This window comes from Triturus cristatus, chromosome 10, assembly GCF_964204655.1.
Source record: "Triturus cristatus chromosome 10, aTriCri1.1, whole genome shotgun sequence".
Taxonomy (NCBI): domain Eukaryota; kingdom Metazoa; phylum Chordata; class Amphibia; order Caudata; family Salamandridae; genus Triturus; species Triturus cristatus.
In genome coordinates, this window is record NC_140593.1 from 536,848,240 (window position 1) to 536,866,275 (window position 18,036).

Sequence of the window (18,036 nt, forward strand, 5' to 3'; positions counted from 1 at the left end):
CCCACCCCGCCCGCCCTCCACCCCCCCCCTCTCTCATTAGACAAGAAGTCTGTTCCGGACTTATTCCTGCGGGTGGCACCAGCGTCTTCGGTATACACCACTGTCCGTGCCCTAGGGCTGTACACATCATCCATGAACCGCGCCGGTACCCTCCACTTCACCGCCCCTCTAGAGTCCCCCCTCCTTCATTGTGAAATCTTAATCCAAGATGATTCCTCGTGATGCAGTCTTGCTGGTGTCTTATATTACCCTTTTTAAGCTAAACAGATTCCTATCAAACAGCCTGCAAATAGGGATTGTGCAACAGCTTTTAGCAGATCAACATGACTTAGCAAATATTTACACTAAATGATTTACTGATGTCTGTTCAGATGAATTCCTATATTACGATTATGTTTTAAGCTACCAGTCACTGGTAAATAATGATTCCATTGCTTAATATCTCAATTTAATATCAAGAGAAACACTCACTCCAGCTATAAATTTGGGCAATGATAATCAACAAAAGTAATCATTACTTCACAAAGGCCATCCTAAAAAGTACTGAAAACTATAACCCCAATCAAGCAATTCCTGCACACAAACATTCTTAAGCATATAATGACAGCATTTATCTCTTTGTTGGGAATATTGGAAAAAAGAAAGATGAACGCACGTACAATTTGTAATTGAGGGCACGACCAAAACCCTCAATGTAAGAATCAAAACATTTTATTATGATAAATATGACATTTGTCACATTCAATTGTTAAAAGCATAAATTTACTCTGAATTGGCTAAAATAACAATAGCATAAAAATAGATGGTAAAACTGCAAATTAAAATTTACAAAATTAAATATTATAAACATTTTTAGGTATCTTTTTCAGCCATAAAAGTGTTCTAAAAGCAAATCATTAATGACACTGTACATTTAAAATTTAAAAAAGAAGCCGTCCACATCATGGAAAATAAAATCTTAAAAACCATTTACAGTATCAATTTGAAACTCACATTTCTTTTCCTAGAATACAATTTAGCAATATAGGCCACTAAAATTATCAAAGATAAAATTGCACTTCTACATTAGCTTCTATGCGGTAACATGCTGCAGTGACTCATTAACCGCTGCTGAACTTGTACAACCAACTTTTGTCGGTATCTACCTCTGACGTATGTGATGCCTGTGCGTAGATCTTTTAAAATGGTTTTCCTTAAATAGTAAGTGGAAGGATGGATAGCAGCTAAGACCTGTTTTAAGGCCTCCATTTTCTTCTACTAATAAGCCAGGAAAACCTTCAATGGTCGATTTAAGGTCCACTCGTGATTTAGTCCTCAACTCTCCAAATGCCACTGCTGAGAAGGCGAACCATCACATATAGCCATGGCTACATATCCTTTAGGGCTATGTGGATCAGCAACATTCATGCACTGGCCGACAGATACCTGGTAAAGACGATTATTTTTCTGAAAAGAGGGAAGAAAAATAATTATGTATCAAACTGGACCTATTAACTCTAAACAAAAGTACACATGTTTATTGTGTCAGTTAGTTGCTATTCCATTTTGCCTTTAGGATTATCAGGCCTATTTACATTTGAATATTTTGCTTAACATATTAATTATATCACACATATTTTATTATGCTGTGCAGGCAATGTGTGATAATCTTTCCTGTTAAACCATGAAATGGTTTTGATATGCGTATTGTAGTTCGATAGCAAATTGTGGATTAAAAAATTATTTCTTAGCTAAAACACATTTTCTATCCCATCATTTGCAAGAACTTTAAAAATACGAGTTAGAGCCTCAAAACATTTTTTAGTATTTTACAGACTACTTAAGGATGATCTAAGCATTGTAGAGATTTATGATTATATTTCTAAAATCATTTAGAAAAAAAATTAAACATTTAATGATTTGTACACAAGTCAGAAGGCGGCAGAAGCTATAGTTAGGCTAGATCTTGATCCAGTCTGCCTCATGCCTTGCTCTAAAAAAATGTTAACTACAAGCCTTCTGTCTTCCTCCTGACACCAATTAAACTTTGGAAAAGAAATAATAAGCAGATTAAAACGAAGGGGCAGGTTTATCAATCTTTCATGAAGCGCATTGCAGCAAGCCACTTTGCTGCACTGTGTGAAAGGGAAAAGGCATTAATCTGTCGTCTTTAACATTATACAGCTCATTCCTGTCCTTTCCTAGCCCTGGTGCACTTTTGGCTGCTAGAGCCAACGCAGGCCCCCTTGAGTCATGTTGCAAGGGTGCCTGCGTTGTAGGCAGGATTGTTTTGTGCAGGAAGGGCACTTTTGTGCACAAAAACAATCCTGAGAGGCATTTCCCTCTTTCCTCTTTTTTTTCCCACATAGAAAGAGGAAAAAACAAGGAGAAATAAAGATATTTCTCCTCATTAATCCTCACCTGGGGAGGCGTAGCATTTTGACACATTCCCAGGTCTACCACTAATGGTAAATCTGGGAATGTGCCAAAATACATTGGTGGCTGCGTGGGAACACCCATGCTCCACCCACGAAATGCCTCCTGGGGCAGAGTAAGGCAATGCAGCGATTTGTGCGGGCTTGCGTTACTCCAGATTTATCAAGCCATGCAATGTCCCACAAGGTGGCCTTGCGTGGCTTGATAAATCTCACTAAGGTTTTGCGTCGACCCTTGTGCCCCCTTACATGGCGCAAGAGCAATACAAAACCTTGATAAATCTGGCCCTAAGGGTCTGATTCACATAGTTATTTGCACCCCTCAGTACAACTTAGTTGCACAAATAAATCCATTTGTAAGGGTAAAATCCCAATCTGAAATATTTCCCTTGCAAATGGGATTTGTAAACATGCAAATCTAACATGTGATGTGTAATTTCCGCCATCACATATATGGGGTTAGGGGAGTGTTCGTGGATGCTGCTGGGATGTTCCACCTGCTAATGCAAGTAAACACCAAAAGTTCGATTCTGGATGATCACCTACCACTTGAAGGAAATTCCCTCACTGGAAATGCGCACAAAGGCCGGGAATGAGGGATAGCTCCATATTTAATGTGACTGCAAGAGGGGAAAGCATTTTCTCCACAGAGAAACAAAAATGGTTAATTGTGCAAATGTGCATTACAGTCAAATTTCGTCAGAACGTTTTACATAGAAATTTTGTGTGAAAACATTTTATAAACGTGACAATACCTGAAACACTAAAACTGCCATTGTGTTCCAGGAGTACTCTAGGAATGCTTGATAATTGCTGGAAAAGTCAGAAATTTGCTAAAAGCTTAGCCATTCTTTTAACATACTTCACACAAGGGCCTCATACTGAATTATCTGAATAATACAGTGCACAGAACCAGAGTAATGAAAGATCGCATGCCGATAACATCTTTGGTAGCATTAACATTCTAAGAAGGGCAGAGTGCAGCCTAAACCACTGGTTGTCGTCAATAATGATTCCCGAAGGAAAACGATCATTATGTGAATCCAAATATTTAATTAAACTTGGCCTATAATTAAGGGAGTTAGAGCCCTGATCACCTAGAACACGAGACTTGAAATCGGTGGCATCACCATCAGCTTTGGGATGGGACAACTGAGCATTTCTGGACCAGCATTGCCCACAGTTCAAAAGGAATTCAAATTCAAACCTGGAACCTCACCTCGTCGTCAACCCACACGTCCCTTTCCTCTCCTATAAAAACAAGCCTCAATAACAACTACATGCAAACCAATCCCAAAAGTTTCACACTCAAAGCAATAGCCAACACCTGCCTAGATAAGCTGTACTGGTCAATATCCTAAGCCTCCTTACCCACTATCCATATATACCCTGTGCTAAGATGTGACAGAATATCAAGCAATGATAAGACATCCTTATGCCAGCAGTCCTCTTTGACTCCAACTTTGTGATACACCCACTATGTCCTAAGGACAGTTGAAAATCTCTCTCCACAATTAATATTTTCATTTCTTTTGTTCCAGCTCTACAGTTTAGGATACACCTATTAAAGCAACATTAAGGATCATTTGCTGGGCATCTATCTTGAAGCCTAAAAGATGCAACCTTGACAATATTTGCAAAATAATTCCATGGCAGCATCCATTACCACATAATCTGCCGCATCTTTAGTATAAATGAATACCTAGTTGAGCACAACACACGGTAGGAGGAATGCTTCAATGAAAAAGGGGATTTGACAACACCTCCCTCAACTTACTAACTTGCCTTAGATTCCTAAGTGTCCGTAGTGGAATATAGAAGACCAGGAACAAATTAAACCAGAGTCTGTAGTGGACCAAAGAAGAAGTCTTCAGTTGCACAACAAACATGTTGCTATTGACTTTAGAATTCTTTCTTCCGTAAGGGCTGTGTGGTCAACAAGTAGAAGTCTTGGAATGAACAGATCAAGAGGAATCTGCAGTGAAATCCGAGGTAAATAAAGTGCTTTGATACACTATTTTTAAAGTTCAAAAAATTAAATATGCATTACCCATTTTTCAGAGATTCTTTCTTTTCATTTACATTAATCTGAACAGAGGAAAACAGCACAGTTCTGCTTAAAATTTTCATTTTATGTGAAAACTGGCTGTTCCCCAAAAAAAGTAAAGCCACTTAGGGATTTGTTATTTAAATATTGAAAAAAAGATATCTCCTTGTTTAATGTATCATGAGACTACACACGTAGGCTGGGATAGTCATAATCTATGAATGTTAATGTGGACCCCATGATGAAGAATACAGGTTCCCCAATGCACTGTAGATCTCGAGCTAGCTACTTCCCTTAATAAGTCAACCAGAAGTGATAGGACACTACTCCTGGTTGTAGGCATGAGTTCAATATATTATGTGCTTAAATTCATTTGTAGCCATGCTGGTTCTAAATATTTCTAAGCATTTAACTTCTATGAATTGCAAAATGTTAAAAGTAGCAGCAAGGGTGCAGGGATATCTTAAACAAATTAAATAAAACATTAATACATTTGGAGCAATTTCTTGGAATTAATTAAAATAGGCACTAGGTGTAGTTCAGTGAAAATAGGCATGCACAGCTTGTGTTTTTTTCTTTTAGACAGATAGGAAAACCCTTGATAAAAGGCTGTGTGAGGTGTATGCATTTTATATCATTTTAGAATGCAAGTAGCAATCAAAGACAAAAGATGGCTGTCTTTGCATCATGCTAATTTATTGAAACAAAGTACTCCAAGGATTGGGATCCAGATGGGCGATGACAAAAAACTAAATCACACATTTAGCCTTAAAAACTTGAAACACTCACGCCAAACATCCACTGCTGCGACCCTCCAGACCCGTGGCACTTCATGAGACGAGGCGGATCTGATGAACGAGTTTCAGACATATCCAAGCAGAGGAGATTGCTTAATATCAGCTCATGGTCTTCATTGTAAATCCATACCTGAAAACATATGAGTATAAAATAAAGGCATTAGAACAATGCTGTACCATAAAAGTGCCTAAGTCTCATTATTGTCAGCGATTCTGTGTAAGAAGTTAGGGAAGAAGGAAACTTTTATAAAGACATATTATATATAAACTATTGAGAAACCAAACCTAAGGGCAAACATGAGCAGATTCATCGATTTTCCAAAGAAATGTGTTGATGACAACAAGAAATAACAAAGGTCTTTCAAAAAGGAAAAATGCATCATAATTAATTTTTTTATGTAGAGTGCAAGTCATAACTATCTTAACAGAAGTTATACCATTCAGAAGCTGTCACAGCAAAAGAACCGACAAAGCATTCAGTGCCAACATAAATCTCCCAAAGATAGACACAAAGAAAAAGGCAAGAGCCATCATCAACAAGTAAATATTGTAGCACAACATCTGGTATAGGCATATGAAGACCAAACCAAGCTTGGATTTCTATGACCAGTTACGAAGGGAAGATCATTGCCCCTCAGTCATCTATTTAGAGTTAGTTAAGCAATTTAAAAGTCCCTCGCTTTGAGGAGATAGAAATGAATGAGACTGTTAGCCCAATTAAGGAGAAATAAATACATGATGTGGTTAGTACCGTAAAATGACCAAGAGAGTATAGTCAACTGGCTAAGACAGCCTTATTAAGTCATCTACAAATTACTGAGACAGGGTTTCTATTTTAGGATGTGGACCCTCGCCTACTAATGGTGACATGCGTCACTATGGGTAGCACCACATCTCCCTCAACCAAATCGGAAGCATTATCTTGTGGAGGAATTATATTGAGTATTGGGATCAATGTTCCCTCTAATTTTTTTCCTCTGTGTGCGGCAGTGTAAGGTCTCTGTGCGCTACAACCAAGACTATGTGCGCCAGGAACCAGACCACGCGTGGGGATGCAGCACCAAATATCATTCCAAACTTTTGCTTAAAAAAGTGAAGACAGTGCATTTCCACAAATGCAGCACCACATCAATGGTCTTAAAGCAGGTTTTCAATTTAGATACACATGCCAAGACATGAATTGGTTACACAGGCAAGTACACTTCTGGTTCAGAAAAGCACAGGACTCCAATGGTGGTACCGTAATACGATTTTACTAAAGATCCTCAACTCGAGCACTGTTTATAGGGTGGGGAAATGTTAGGAGCCTATACAAGATCGCATATATACACAATTACATAGCATATTTATAATTTCATGTGCAAGCTACGGAGTAATGTGTGGATATCCCATCAGATATAGTTTGTGAAATGTGTGACATCCAGGAAAACATGTAGTGTGGAAGAGGGCCGTTCACACAAGTCAAGTGCCATCCCTGTTAATAGGAGCATGGCTGCGGGGCAGATTGTGAGCCTTTTTGAAAGTATTTATGCTATTTGCTGCAGAAGTTATGCATGTACATGGCGCTGCACATGAATACTTTCGAAAGGCACACAATCAGCCCTGCAGCTGCGTTCTATTAACAAAAGAAATGTAGAGTCTCAAACACGACGTGTGCTTTCAAAATCCTGAGTTTATAAACAACCAAAAGGCTGAGGACCTTTTTCTTCCTGAATTTTTTAGTGCCTAAGATTACTCTAATATGACCCTTGTATATGTTTTAATGTTGTTGTAGGAGATGTTTGGAGTGTAGTTTTATGGTTTTTTATTAACCGAATAAAGTGAATATGACTGACTGAGAACTAGTTTGCGCTTCTCTAGCCAAAACACTCTAAAAACATACATTCTGCTAGCATGAATGACATGGTAGTCCTACACCTTGTAATCCCCATTGTTTATGTAACATTTCCTGTACTCTGAATTACACACTTATAAGCCTTCATGTCTGTGTAATATATGCGTGTTGTAAAGTGATCCGACATCCTAAACTGGTATGAGAAGCACTATAAAATAAATGAAGTATATATGAGAGAAGGTCTCTCTTGGAGAGTGGCAGTGGGTGAACTTGTGGAAAAGAGAGCTATGAGAGGAGGGCACCAAATAAAGAATGTTGCACCGGGTGCCACCCGCGAAAGCTGGTCATGTGCAGCTGTGTCAACCTCTCAAAGTTAATTTTTGTGAAAAGATGGAATCTTATTGCTGTAGACTGCAGCGTTCATCTTCATTTTGCAACTTCAACAATTGCCAAATACTGCGGGAAACAGTGCTTAATTTGTAAAACAATAAGTGCCGGTCCTCAAAGCTTAGCTCAGAAGATATGCATTGTTTTCTGTCTGTGGCTCTGGATGAAAGTTTGTTGAGGAAAAATATGTAACGGTACCCAGAAATTAGTACTGCTGGGCATGGGATCACTGGATTCACTTGAAGATGACTAGTACAAAGCAATTGGGTCAGGCTGTGGTTCGAATTATAGCAGGACCTCACCCGAAGCTGCCAAGTTTTGGATAATTTTTGGCAAAATCGTACAGCTACGGCGGTATTCTTGAATGTTTCATGTTAAAAAAAATATTACTTTCAATAAACATCACTCAGTTCCATGAAATAATCATTTACTCGCCATTGAAACACTTTAGTATAATGACAAATCCATGTTTTTCTATTTTCTAGTCTACCATTTTCCTCACATTTGTTACCAGAGTTACATCTTTTATGGCTCGGCTCGTGATCTGGCTCTTAGAGCCAGGCCAGACCCAGGTTCAGCTCTCTCCAAGGCTGTCCGTGTCCCCTAAGAAATGTAGTCTCTTCTATGCCCTTTGATGCTGCAGCACCTGCCCCACCCCAACTTCCAACGCAAGTCTGATGTGAGGCACACTGGGGACGTCCTCCGCTTCTTTCACTAGCACATCACTCACCACTGAGCTGCTAAACTCCTGTGCATCCACCTCGCACATATGCTGCACTTTTATATATATTGGTTCCTTCGCAAGCTTTTTCTAGACTTGAATGCTTTTTTATTATCATTATCCTGCCGTTCCTGGCTGGACTCGAACCTCCGTAGAGTAGCGCCTGGTGATCTAAAGCCACAGTAACCCCCTTGAAGGAAGGCAGGAGAGCCGGGTGCGGGCAGGCAGCGTGTGCTGGCGGTAAGAACCTCCGGGGGCTGGGCGATGGGTGCCCCTCATGCTAAGGCTATGTAGTTCTTGTGAAAGTGCCTTCCTGTGAAAATGGCTCCAGGGCTCTGGGCTCCAGATGCTGAGGGTGAACCCGTCTGACCCGCAGCTCTGGGTGCCAGATGGGAGTCCAGATGACTCTGCAGTCTGGGCCGGAGCTGTGAATCCTGCTGTCTGTCCAGCACGTTCTAGATTCTCCTCCAGGTCTCTGGGTTCCGTGGCTTGAATGGAGCCCTCATGTAAAGCAGGTCTTCGCTTAGGCAATCGGGAGGCTTCGAATGCGGGCAGTAACCACTGGTAAGTGCAGCTTTCTAGGTTTATTGTCACGGACACGAATCCGATAGAGTGTGGACGTTCTTAGCGCCCTGTGCTGGGTGAGATTAGGGGTGATGTGCTCCTAAAAGCCATATTGCCCACTTGCAGTTGACGTTAACTACTGTTACCTGGCCGTCCTCTTTTTTATGTGCCATCAGCTGTGGGAGGGGAATTGATAGAAATGAATACCCTAAACAGAGGGCAATAACGCTTACATGTACTGTAAATCGCCAGGGTGCCCTTTTATTTTTGCTTATTTTTAAATCGCAGTCTTCTAACGACTGAAAACAGTAATCTGTAAAATCACTAATTTCCCTGCCCATAGCGCGGGGGATCTGATGTCTTATAGTGCCTAGAAACCTTCCCCTCTAGGATGACGCATGAGATTTGCCTTCGGGTTTTCTGTATTACTTATCTGAATTTGTTCTGCGCCAATGCGTGGTTCTCTAGTCAGGGGTAGTAGTATAACCTACATTTCACCCGTGAGTTAGTTTTTTTTTTTGGTTGCTTCTGTTTGTCCTCTTTACATTATTTAACTCGTTCCTATGCTCCCACCGGTAGCGCGCCCTCTGTCGGCAGGAGTGGATGCCCGGCGTGGAAGCTTGTACCAATCTGACGCTTACAGCACGTTACGATCTGGGACTTGACGTCTCTTTTCCCCATTAAATTACAACAACAATGCCGGCGGGTGATACGGAGCCACATGCCAGCCTTGCATCGGCGCTTCCCACCGGGCGCCAAAATGGTCTGTCATCGCTTAACATTTTTGAGCGACGTTCGTCTTCGACTGACCGCGCATTGCTGCTGTTAGATGCCCTTACCCATGAGGAACTTGTGCGTGTAAGTAAAGTGTGCATATTGTGTGAAATCGAGAGCGAAACTCCGTGGAAAGGGTGAGCAGGTCACGTCCATTGCGACCTGTGTTTGTCATATGACGTCACTTGCCTAATTTCGGGTGTCTTTGCACCGTGGTGCCCACCCGCATGGATGCCTGGGTTGGTTACGTAAGAAGCGGCCACCTGGACCTACTGAAACCACCCTGTGGACCTGTAAGGCGTGCATGAAACTGAGGTTATCAGACCTCTGGCACGACAGATGTGCGCAGGCCTCCAGCCCACAAGCTTTGGGCTCATGAAGCTGGCAGCGCCACCGAACAGCGAGTTCTCGGTGCGAGGATAAAGACCCCTGGCCGGGAGGGGCTTGGGGACAAGTAAAGACGGCCCCTACCTGCCTGCGTGAGGTCTGAGTCCAGGGTCCCCCGGCGTGGCTCCCAACACTAGCCAATCAGTCTTCAGGCGGGGAGAGGGCATTCATCCAGGGGCAGCGCTGAAGTTCGCCCAGGGCGGGCTGTGCGTCCTTATCCAGGGTCCAGCACCGGTCATGTTAATTGCAGCTCACAGGGGCACCGAAATTGGCACCGAAATTAACATGAATAATTACACAAAGGGTCACAATCGGCCCCATAGCTGTGCGCAATTAAGAAAAGAAAAGCAGAGTCTCCAACACAGCGTGTGCCAAAGCACACGTCGTGTTGGAGACACTGTTTTCCCTTTCTTAACAGTGCACAGCTGCGGGGCTGATTGTGAACCTTTGAGGTAGTATTCATGTTAATTGCAGCGCACACGGACGCCGCAATTAACATGAATACGGTCCTGCAGGATTAGATGTCGTTGTATGCGTGCTAAATTCAGCACACTGTGCGCTTGGGGTGACTTCGGTGCGCGCGCGCCCGCGTGGCTTATTGGGAACATTGATTGGGATCATTTTTATGAAAAAAGTTGTCTAGACTGATATTTTGCTTACCGTTCATGTTTGGTGAGAGAAGTCATTGGGAAGATCTGCTCAGATGGACTTTGTTACTAGCATCTCATATCTTAGTGCCATTGTGAGATGTAAAGCAGCACGTATAGCATGTGGCTAATTGGAACCGGAGTGCTGGACTAGAGTGCAGTTCTCCGAGTGGCCAGCTTTATGGGTCAGATCGCTCCAGGTATTTCATGTCAGTTCAGCTGGTGATGACTGGTTTAGGGGCTGGTACAGTACTGAGTGATGGATATGACCCATAGCGGACAGGTCTTGTGTGTGGGTAAGAGAATTTAGCATGAAAAGGGAGGTATTAACCAGCCTGCATGAACTACAATTGTCTGCACACTGCTGAGTGTTATGGTATGATTGTTGTCCAGAATGGTTAGTTAGGAGTTGACATTACTATATAATGCCCTGGCTAGCCGTATAACAGCCTTCCTTATTTAACCTGTATATGGGAAATAGTATACTGATTGGGCTGTTTCATTTATGTGAGCTGTAAACTAAAGATTCTCACTGATGCACAGAAGTGAGCTACAGACTAGAAACTGTATACGTTATTGAGGCATTATTGTAGGTCAGAAGGAGGCACTGTCTTTTAGATGCAGAACGTTTTCCACCGAAATGGAAGCAAAATGACAGTATGCAGTTTTACTGATAAAACTATATAGTGCACAAATAATGATGTGTGGAAATGCAGTATTAGCAAATATGTATCATTTGAACATCACCAAGTGTCTTAATCCTAATAACACTCTGTTTCCGACACACTTCTGAATTACAAACAAGAGGTCCATTAGTGGTTTCCTAACTTCTGATTATTGTAAAACATTTGCACAGTTCATTTTTTTTTTAAAAAACAGATTTTATTCAGCAATTTTCAGGTACACAAATAAGACAATGGGATTAAGACTTGCAGCGTATAATCAAGTGCCGATAAATAGAACTGTTAGGCGCATAGTTCCTGGTGCAAAGTTCACCATGCGTGGGCCATGGGGAATTGTCAACAGAGTATGGTGTTCGAGTTCTCAGGGATGTTATGCACTGCACCGTCAAGGTAGGAGAACAACATCCCAATAATTTGTCCCAGTCCGAGCTTATTGAAGTCGCAACAAACAACAAGAATAACGTACCCCTCCCTCCCCTTCCCTTCCCCCCTATGTAACTCCCCCCCCACCCCTCAGGCATGTTGCTTGGTCGTCATTAGTTCTGTGGAGAATCCTACCCATCCATACAAGCCAACAGACACAGTGATTCCGCTAGGGAGGTATCTAGACCAGGGAAGCCGCTATGGACTATAGATTGTCATTCTCCCATATGTCACAACCCAATAGGGCATCGGTTCAGCTCTCACTCACAGGTCCACTCACTCGGGGGCGGGGCGGTGTTATCTGTCGGGTGCTTGAGCAGCTCAACTAATGCCTCCCACGCTCTCGCCACACCCAGCATTTTTTCATTATCCAATCTCTGGGCAATTTGCAGCCTAAGAATTTCCTCACAGTTGGCCCATTTTATAAATTCCCTGCGCCATCTCAAGACACTAGGGGCACCGGCCACCTTCAAATGGCTGGTAATTTCTCGTTTAGCCAGGACTAACCCCAGGTCTATAAATTTGCTGGTTACTTTATTCTGGGCAGTGTGGGGGAACCAATGCAGCAGGCAATATCCCGGGGTCAGGGTAGTGTCTCTTTCCGTTATGTCGCCCAGTGCTTTCAGTATCCCCCTCCAGAATCCCTCCAGCAATGGGCACTCACAAAACATATGTAAAAATTTGGCGTTTTCTAAGTGACATCTCGGACAAACGGATCTGGCCCCAAAATACTCATTAATCTTGTGCGGGGTGAGATACGCTCTGTGGAGGACAAAAAACTGGATTAGCTGGAATCGCGCATTTCCATGCTCTCTCCACTAGTACCTCCCACAGCTTCTCAGCTATGGGCATCTCAAGGTCCGTTTCCCATTTAAGATGCAGGCTCTCTAACGGCTCCCTCAGTTCCTGGGTGAGCCGCCTATAGAGGCAAGTGACCGCCTTGATCGTCCCAGCGGCTAATACTACATATTGGCAGGGCAATGAAACCGGTGGCTCCACCATTCCCTTCTTCCAGTGTTTACGGATGGCCGTCGTCAGAGAGGCATGGAGCAGAAAGTACCTCCTGGGAAGCTCGTGTCGCTCCAGTAAGTCATTAAAGGGTAACAGGGTATTATCCTCGTAAAGGTCTCCAATAGTGGAGATCCCCGCTTCCTCCCAGGTCCTTAATCCCTGCCAATCTCTCCCATGGGGCAGGGCCTCACACACCAGCAGCGGGATCTCAGGGGCATATGGGGGTAGGTGCTGAGCTCTCCTACTAACTCGGTTCCAGCATTGGCATATCGCCCACAGGTCTCTCGGAGCGTCCCTTTCGCTCAATGGGAGCCGTAGTAACACGTGAGAGAGCTGTCTCAGATCCGGGTCTGAGCCCCCCTGATCGTCCCCATTGCGAAGCCTTCCCGTCATCCATTTTGTGAACCACTGCAGCTGCGCTGCGTGGTAGTAGACCTCAAAATCCGGTATCGCAAAGCCTCCCTCCCGTCTGGGTCTCATCATGGTGGCTAGTGCTACCCTGCGTCTCCCAGAGCCCCACAAAAATCCCGTGATCATGGTGTTAAGTTGGGTAAAGAACCTTCGCGGGATCCACAGTGGTAATGCCCCAAAATAATAGAGTAAGCGCGGTAACGTGACCATTTTTAGGAGCGCCACCCGTCCCGCCACTGATAGCGGGAGAGTCCCCCAAAATTCGAAATTACTCTTGGTGGTTCGTATCGCTCGTCTGACATTACCTTCCAGTAAATCAGCGGTCGTATGATATATGCGTACTCCCAGGTAGGTCATACTGCTGCTCTCCCATTCAACATCAAGCCCATCCGGTGGGTCAGTCCTGCCACTGAGGACAGGGAATAGGCATGACTTGCTCCAGTTGACCTTGAGGCCCGCCACCCTTCCTAGTCTGGTCAGTAGAGTTTTGGCACCCTGCAGCTCCTCCCCAGTGTTGGCTAGGAACATTAGAAGATCATCGGCATATAATGCAATAAATTGGGATTGGCCTACCCCATCCAGCCCCCGGTAGTACCGCCCGAGCGCGCATGCACAGCCAGGGGTTCCACCGTCAGCGCAAACAAGAGGGGAGACAGTGGGCAAACCTGTCTCGTCCCCCTGCCAACATCACAGGCCTCGGAAATCACTCCTCCCACGCGTACCCTGGCGGTGGGGTCTTATACAGTATTACTGCTCAAGACTCTGAAAAGATAGGGCCATTCTAGGCTATCGAAGGCTTTTTCGATGTCAACCGATAGGATGCACGCCTCTTCGTTGTCTTGGATGGGGGTGTCCAGCAGGCGAAGTAGTCGCCTGATATTCATGGCCGTATTCCGGGATGGAATGAACCCCGCCTGATCAGTGTGTACCAGCTCCGTCATGTGCGTCATCAAACGACTAGCTAAAATTCGACTCAAGATTGAGCATGGCGAGGGAGCGGTACGCAGTACGATCCCAGGCTGGTTAACCTGGTTTTAAGAGCGGAATAATCACAGCTTCTCTCTTCGACACGGGCAAGCACCCATCTTGCCTCAACCTATTATACAGGGCCAACAAGCGAGGCGCCAAAGCATCCACATATGTGGCGTAAAACTCAACCGGGAGCCCGTCCGTGCCAGGGTTTTTATTCCTGGCCATGCGTTTAATGGCCCCCCTGATCTCACCCAACTTATATCACGTCCTAGAGCCTCCGCTGCATCCGCCTCGATTTAAGGAAGTTCAAGATCTTCCAAAAATCCCTCCCCCTCCAACACCATAGGGTCCAATTGGCTCTGATATGGAGTAGTATAATATTCCAAGAACTGTGCATTGATATCCTGTTGTCCATAATGAGTCACGCCATCCCTCCCCCTTAATTCTAATATTGGCGTCCCCCTCCGCGCTGGATTGGGCAGCCAAGCCAGCAAAGACCCAGATTTATCCCTCTCAGCATGGGCCCGGATCGCACAGGCTCTGTGGTCAAAGCATCTCAGCCGTTCCACCTGCAATGCTAGTGTTTCCCTGGCCTCTAGCATATCTGCTTGTTTGTCTACCCTTTCCTGTCTATCTTTTTCAGCTTCTCTGAGTCGTTTTTCGGCTTTCTGTACATCGTCTAAAACAACCCTCCGTACTCCCACCGCTTCGCCAATACAGCGACCACGTATGACAACTTTAAAGGCATCCCACTCAATTTGGGGATTGACAGCCGTGCCAACGTTAGTCTGAAAATACTCCTCTACGGCAGTGCCTATCGTGGTTCGGAATACCTGGTCTTCTAGCACCTCCGGTCTGAGACGCCAGTTTGGAATTGTAGGCCAAGTTCGCACCCAGTTCAAGGATACCAGGAGGGTGTTATGATCAGATATCGTCCTAGATAAGTACTCGCTCGAGGTGATCTCTGCATGTAGTCCAACCGAACATGCAGCTCATGTAGAGCCGAGAAATAATAGTCTCTCTCCATCGGATGATGGGCCCTTCAAGTACCCGTCAGTCCCCAATGTCGTTGCCAGTTCTGCCGAGCTTCCGTGACCCTGTGTGTAAGGGCGTCAGGGAGTGGTGGGTGAGATCGGTCTAGGTTCACGTCAACAATACCATTGAAGTCTCCCCCCAAAAGTACTGGCCCGGTCAGGACCTGCGTTAATGTCTGTGATATCTGCGCAAAGAATGTGGGTTGATCTATATTAGGGGCATATATGCTCCCTATAGTTATATCCCAGCCATCCAGGCGCCCCAACACCACCACAAATCTGCCCTCCGGATCCACTATTTGTCTGACGCTCTGAAAGGGGACTCCCGCCCGTACCCCTACTAGGGTCCCCCTAGCAAAGGCTGAGTACGCGGTGTGGAATACCTGCCCTCTCCAGCGGCGCTGTAACGCCGTTCCTTCCTTGTGTGTGAGGTGCGTTTCTTGTAATAATGCAATGTGCACCCCTCTCCTAATCAGATAGGCATGGATTTTGTGTCGTCGGCTCATGGTGTGCATCCCCCTAACATTCCAGGTTATGCATTTAAAACCTACGGTGGAAGCCATAGTACAATCCTCAGTGCTGTTCAGTGTGTCCCTCCCCTAGCGACATGCCTGGTCTCAAACCCAACTCCCTCTCCCCAGGACAGGCCTACTCAAACAGGTCCCCATCCAAACTATAGCACTCAAACAGTGAATCATGGAAGTGGCAGTACGTGTCCGACACCATTGGACCCAGATCCCCCCCAGAACCTCCCCCCACAAACAATAAGCACTCGGTAGGCCCCAATAGTGCAAGTGTGTCCATCGGCAGTTCTCAATCGACTCCGCCAGTACCAAGGGCCCTCACAACCCAACAGACAACCCTCTGGACATATGACCTGTTGTCTGGTCAGCCAATCATGCCATCTGCTGTTTGTGGTGTGACGTCCGGCAGTTCAGTGTTCGAGAGCCCATGGGTACTGCTTGACCTCGAGCTCCCAGACCTGTCTCGATCACGGTCCGTGGTATGGCTGGTCGGGCTCGTTTCTCCTCGACTGATCTCTGCCACTGCTCGCACTGCCCTGTCCCGCTCCTGGCGTCTCCCCTCAGGCGAGGGGGCACACCCGGGCGGTGAATTAGAGGGCGGCCGTCGCCGAGGCAATGTCAGGTGCGGCTAATCCGATTCCTTGCCGCCTCGAGGCTCTAGCCAGTCCCAAGATGCTTGCGGAGTAAGAAAGAAATGTGTCGCCACGTCCGCAGTTACTCTCAGACGAGCCGGGAACAGCATGGCATAAGGGAGCTGAAGCTGTCGTAATTTTCGCTTGACCGCTAGGAAGGAAGATCTTTGGCGCTGCTCCTCTCTAGGATAGTCAACAGGGTGAGATCCGTCCCTATGGCATCTATCTTCGTCTCCAGTGCTTCCCTCGAGGAGGTGATAGCCTGCATAATGTCGACCAGTGTAGAGCCTCCAGGTGCTCTCTCTGCTCGTCCAGCCGGCGCCTCCTCATCCTCCTCTGTGTGATATTCCTGCTCGTCTGTCCGCAGTACCTCAAATCCTCTTCTCCTGGACGTTCTGCCCATCTAGTGCTCTGTCGGCAGAGGTATCAGGGTGGAGGACTAATCCTATAGGTCCCACTCCCTCAAAGTAGGATAAGATCGGGTGTTTGTTGGCAGTGACAATGAAGTGGATGCTCTGGGCCCCGTATTCTCCTTATAATGAACGCGGTCGCTCTCGCATTCAGTAGGCGGTGGGGGAGCCCTCCATATACGGGCCAAACAAGTGCCTTCGTTCAGTAAGAGCGTCAGGCGGTCACCCTGAACCACCCAAGGACAAGCAGCAGTCACTCAGCGTGTCCGCAGTTCCACCCAAGGCAGCAGCACAGTTCCAGCTCCCTCTCAGGGCTCAGCAGCCAGGCAGCACCGCAGCCCCACGCTCCTCGCCGTACCTTATAACAGCACCCAGCTCTGGAGCTACCCATCCGCCTCAGGCATCCAGAGCAGCAGCCTCCAGCCCTCGAGGTGCCACACAGTTTGCGCTCCAGGTAGTACGTCTTGCTTCCCAGCCCCCTTGAAGGGCAGGATTCCGCACCGGCAGTGGCGAACACTGGACTTCACGTGATGGTATTCCCCCTGGGATTCACTGCGGGTCTGCGTCCTCCCCAGACCGCTACTCACGCCACCTTGAAGAGTCCTCACCTGCTCAATCCCTGCCACCAAACAGTTATCCCCAAGTCCAGGCGCCTGGAGCAGGGTACCATTGACTGCTCAGGGAGGGCGAGGTTGCTACAATCTCCGCTAGCAATCGGCGTCCGCAATCACCACCGCGATCTGGCTGGAGCGTCCCGCGTCGCCATTTTAAGGTCAGGCGTCCTCTGCTGAGCTCGTCCCAAGCCTCACCGAGTCTCCGTGCCCAGTCCGGCTGTCCTCTCACAGATGGACGCTCGCGGTCCACACGAACCCGCACTCCACTCTGCCACCCAGCAGAGTCATTCAGCGCGTGGAGCCCCTCTATCAGCAGAGAGCTCCGTGATGTAGTGCGGCCGCCATTTTGTCCGCGACCCAGCCAGAGCGCGAATAGGGAGAGAAATCGCCATTTTTCTTCACACCACAGCTCCTCAGTGCTTCGAAACTGCGCATAGAAAGGCGCCCGGGCTTCCGCCGCCAGTTATGATGTCAGGGGCTACCCCAGCGTCTCAGGAGAATTTGCTGTGGAGGGAGGCCACGGAGGAGCTCAGAGGTCCGCTGCTCCCTACATCGCCATCAAGCCACGCCCCCAACATTTGCACAGTTCATTTACAAGTTATTGTGTGTTACCAAAAAACTGACAGCTTACAGCATTTGTTTTCACATGCCCTTTATCACCACAAGACTGTCAACTAGTCGACTTTATTATTCTGCCTTGGACTGCAAAGTTAAAATGTTTTGTAAATACCAATCCATATGTTAAAGAAA

The 18,036-nt window shown here is 46.0% G+C and overlaps 1 protein-coding gene across 1 annotated transcript in view; it reads right to left on the minus strand.

Annotated features, from left to right (window-relative positions):
* Window positions 1-658: 658 nt before the first annotated feature.
* GALNT11 (polypeptide N-acetylgalactosaminyltransferase 11) overlaps window positions 659-18,036 on the minus strand; it is a 319,722-nt gene continuing 302,344 nt past the window's right edge. The window contains exons 11-12 of the mRNA XM_085632014.1: window positions 5,251-5,388; window positions 659-1,446 (exon numbers count right to left, since the gene is read on the minus strand). Of these exons, the coding sequence (XP_085488140.1) occupies window positions 1,315-1,446; window positions 5,251-5,388 (270 nt within the window). The 3' untranslated portion in view covers window positions 659-1,314. The remainder of the gene's footprint in view (window positions 1,447-5,250; window positions 5,389-18,036) is intronic.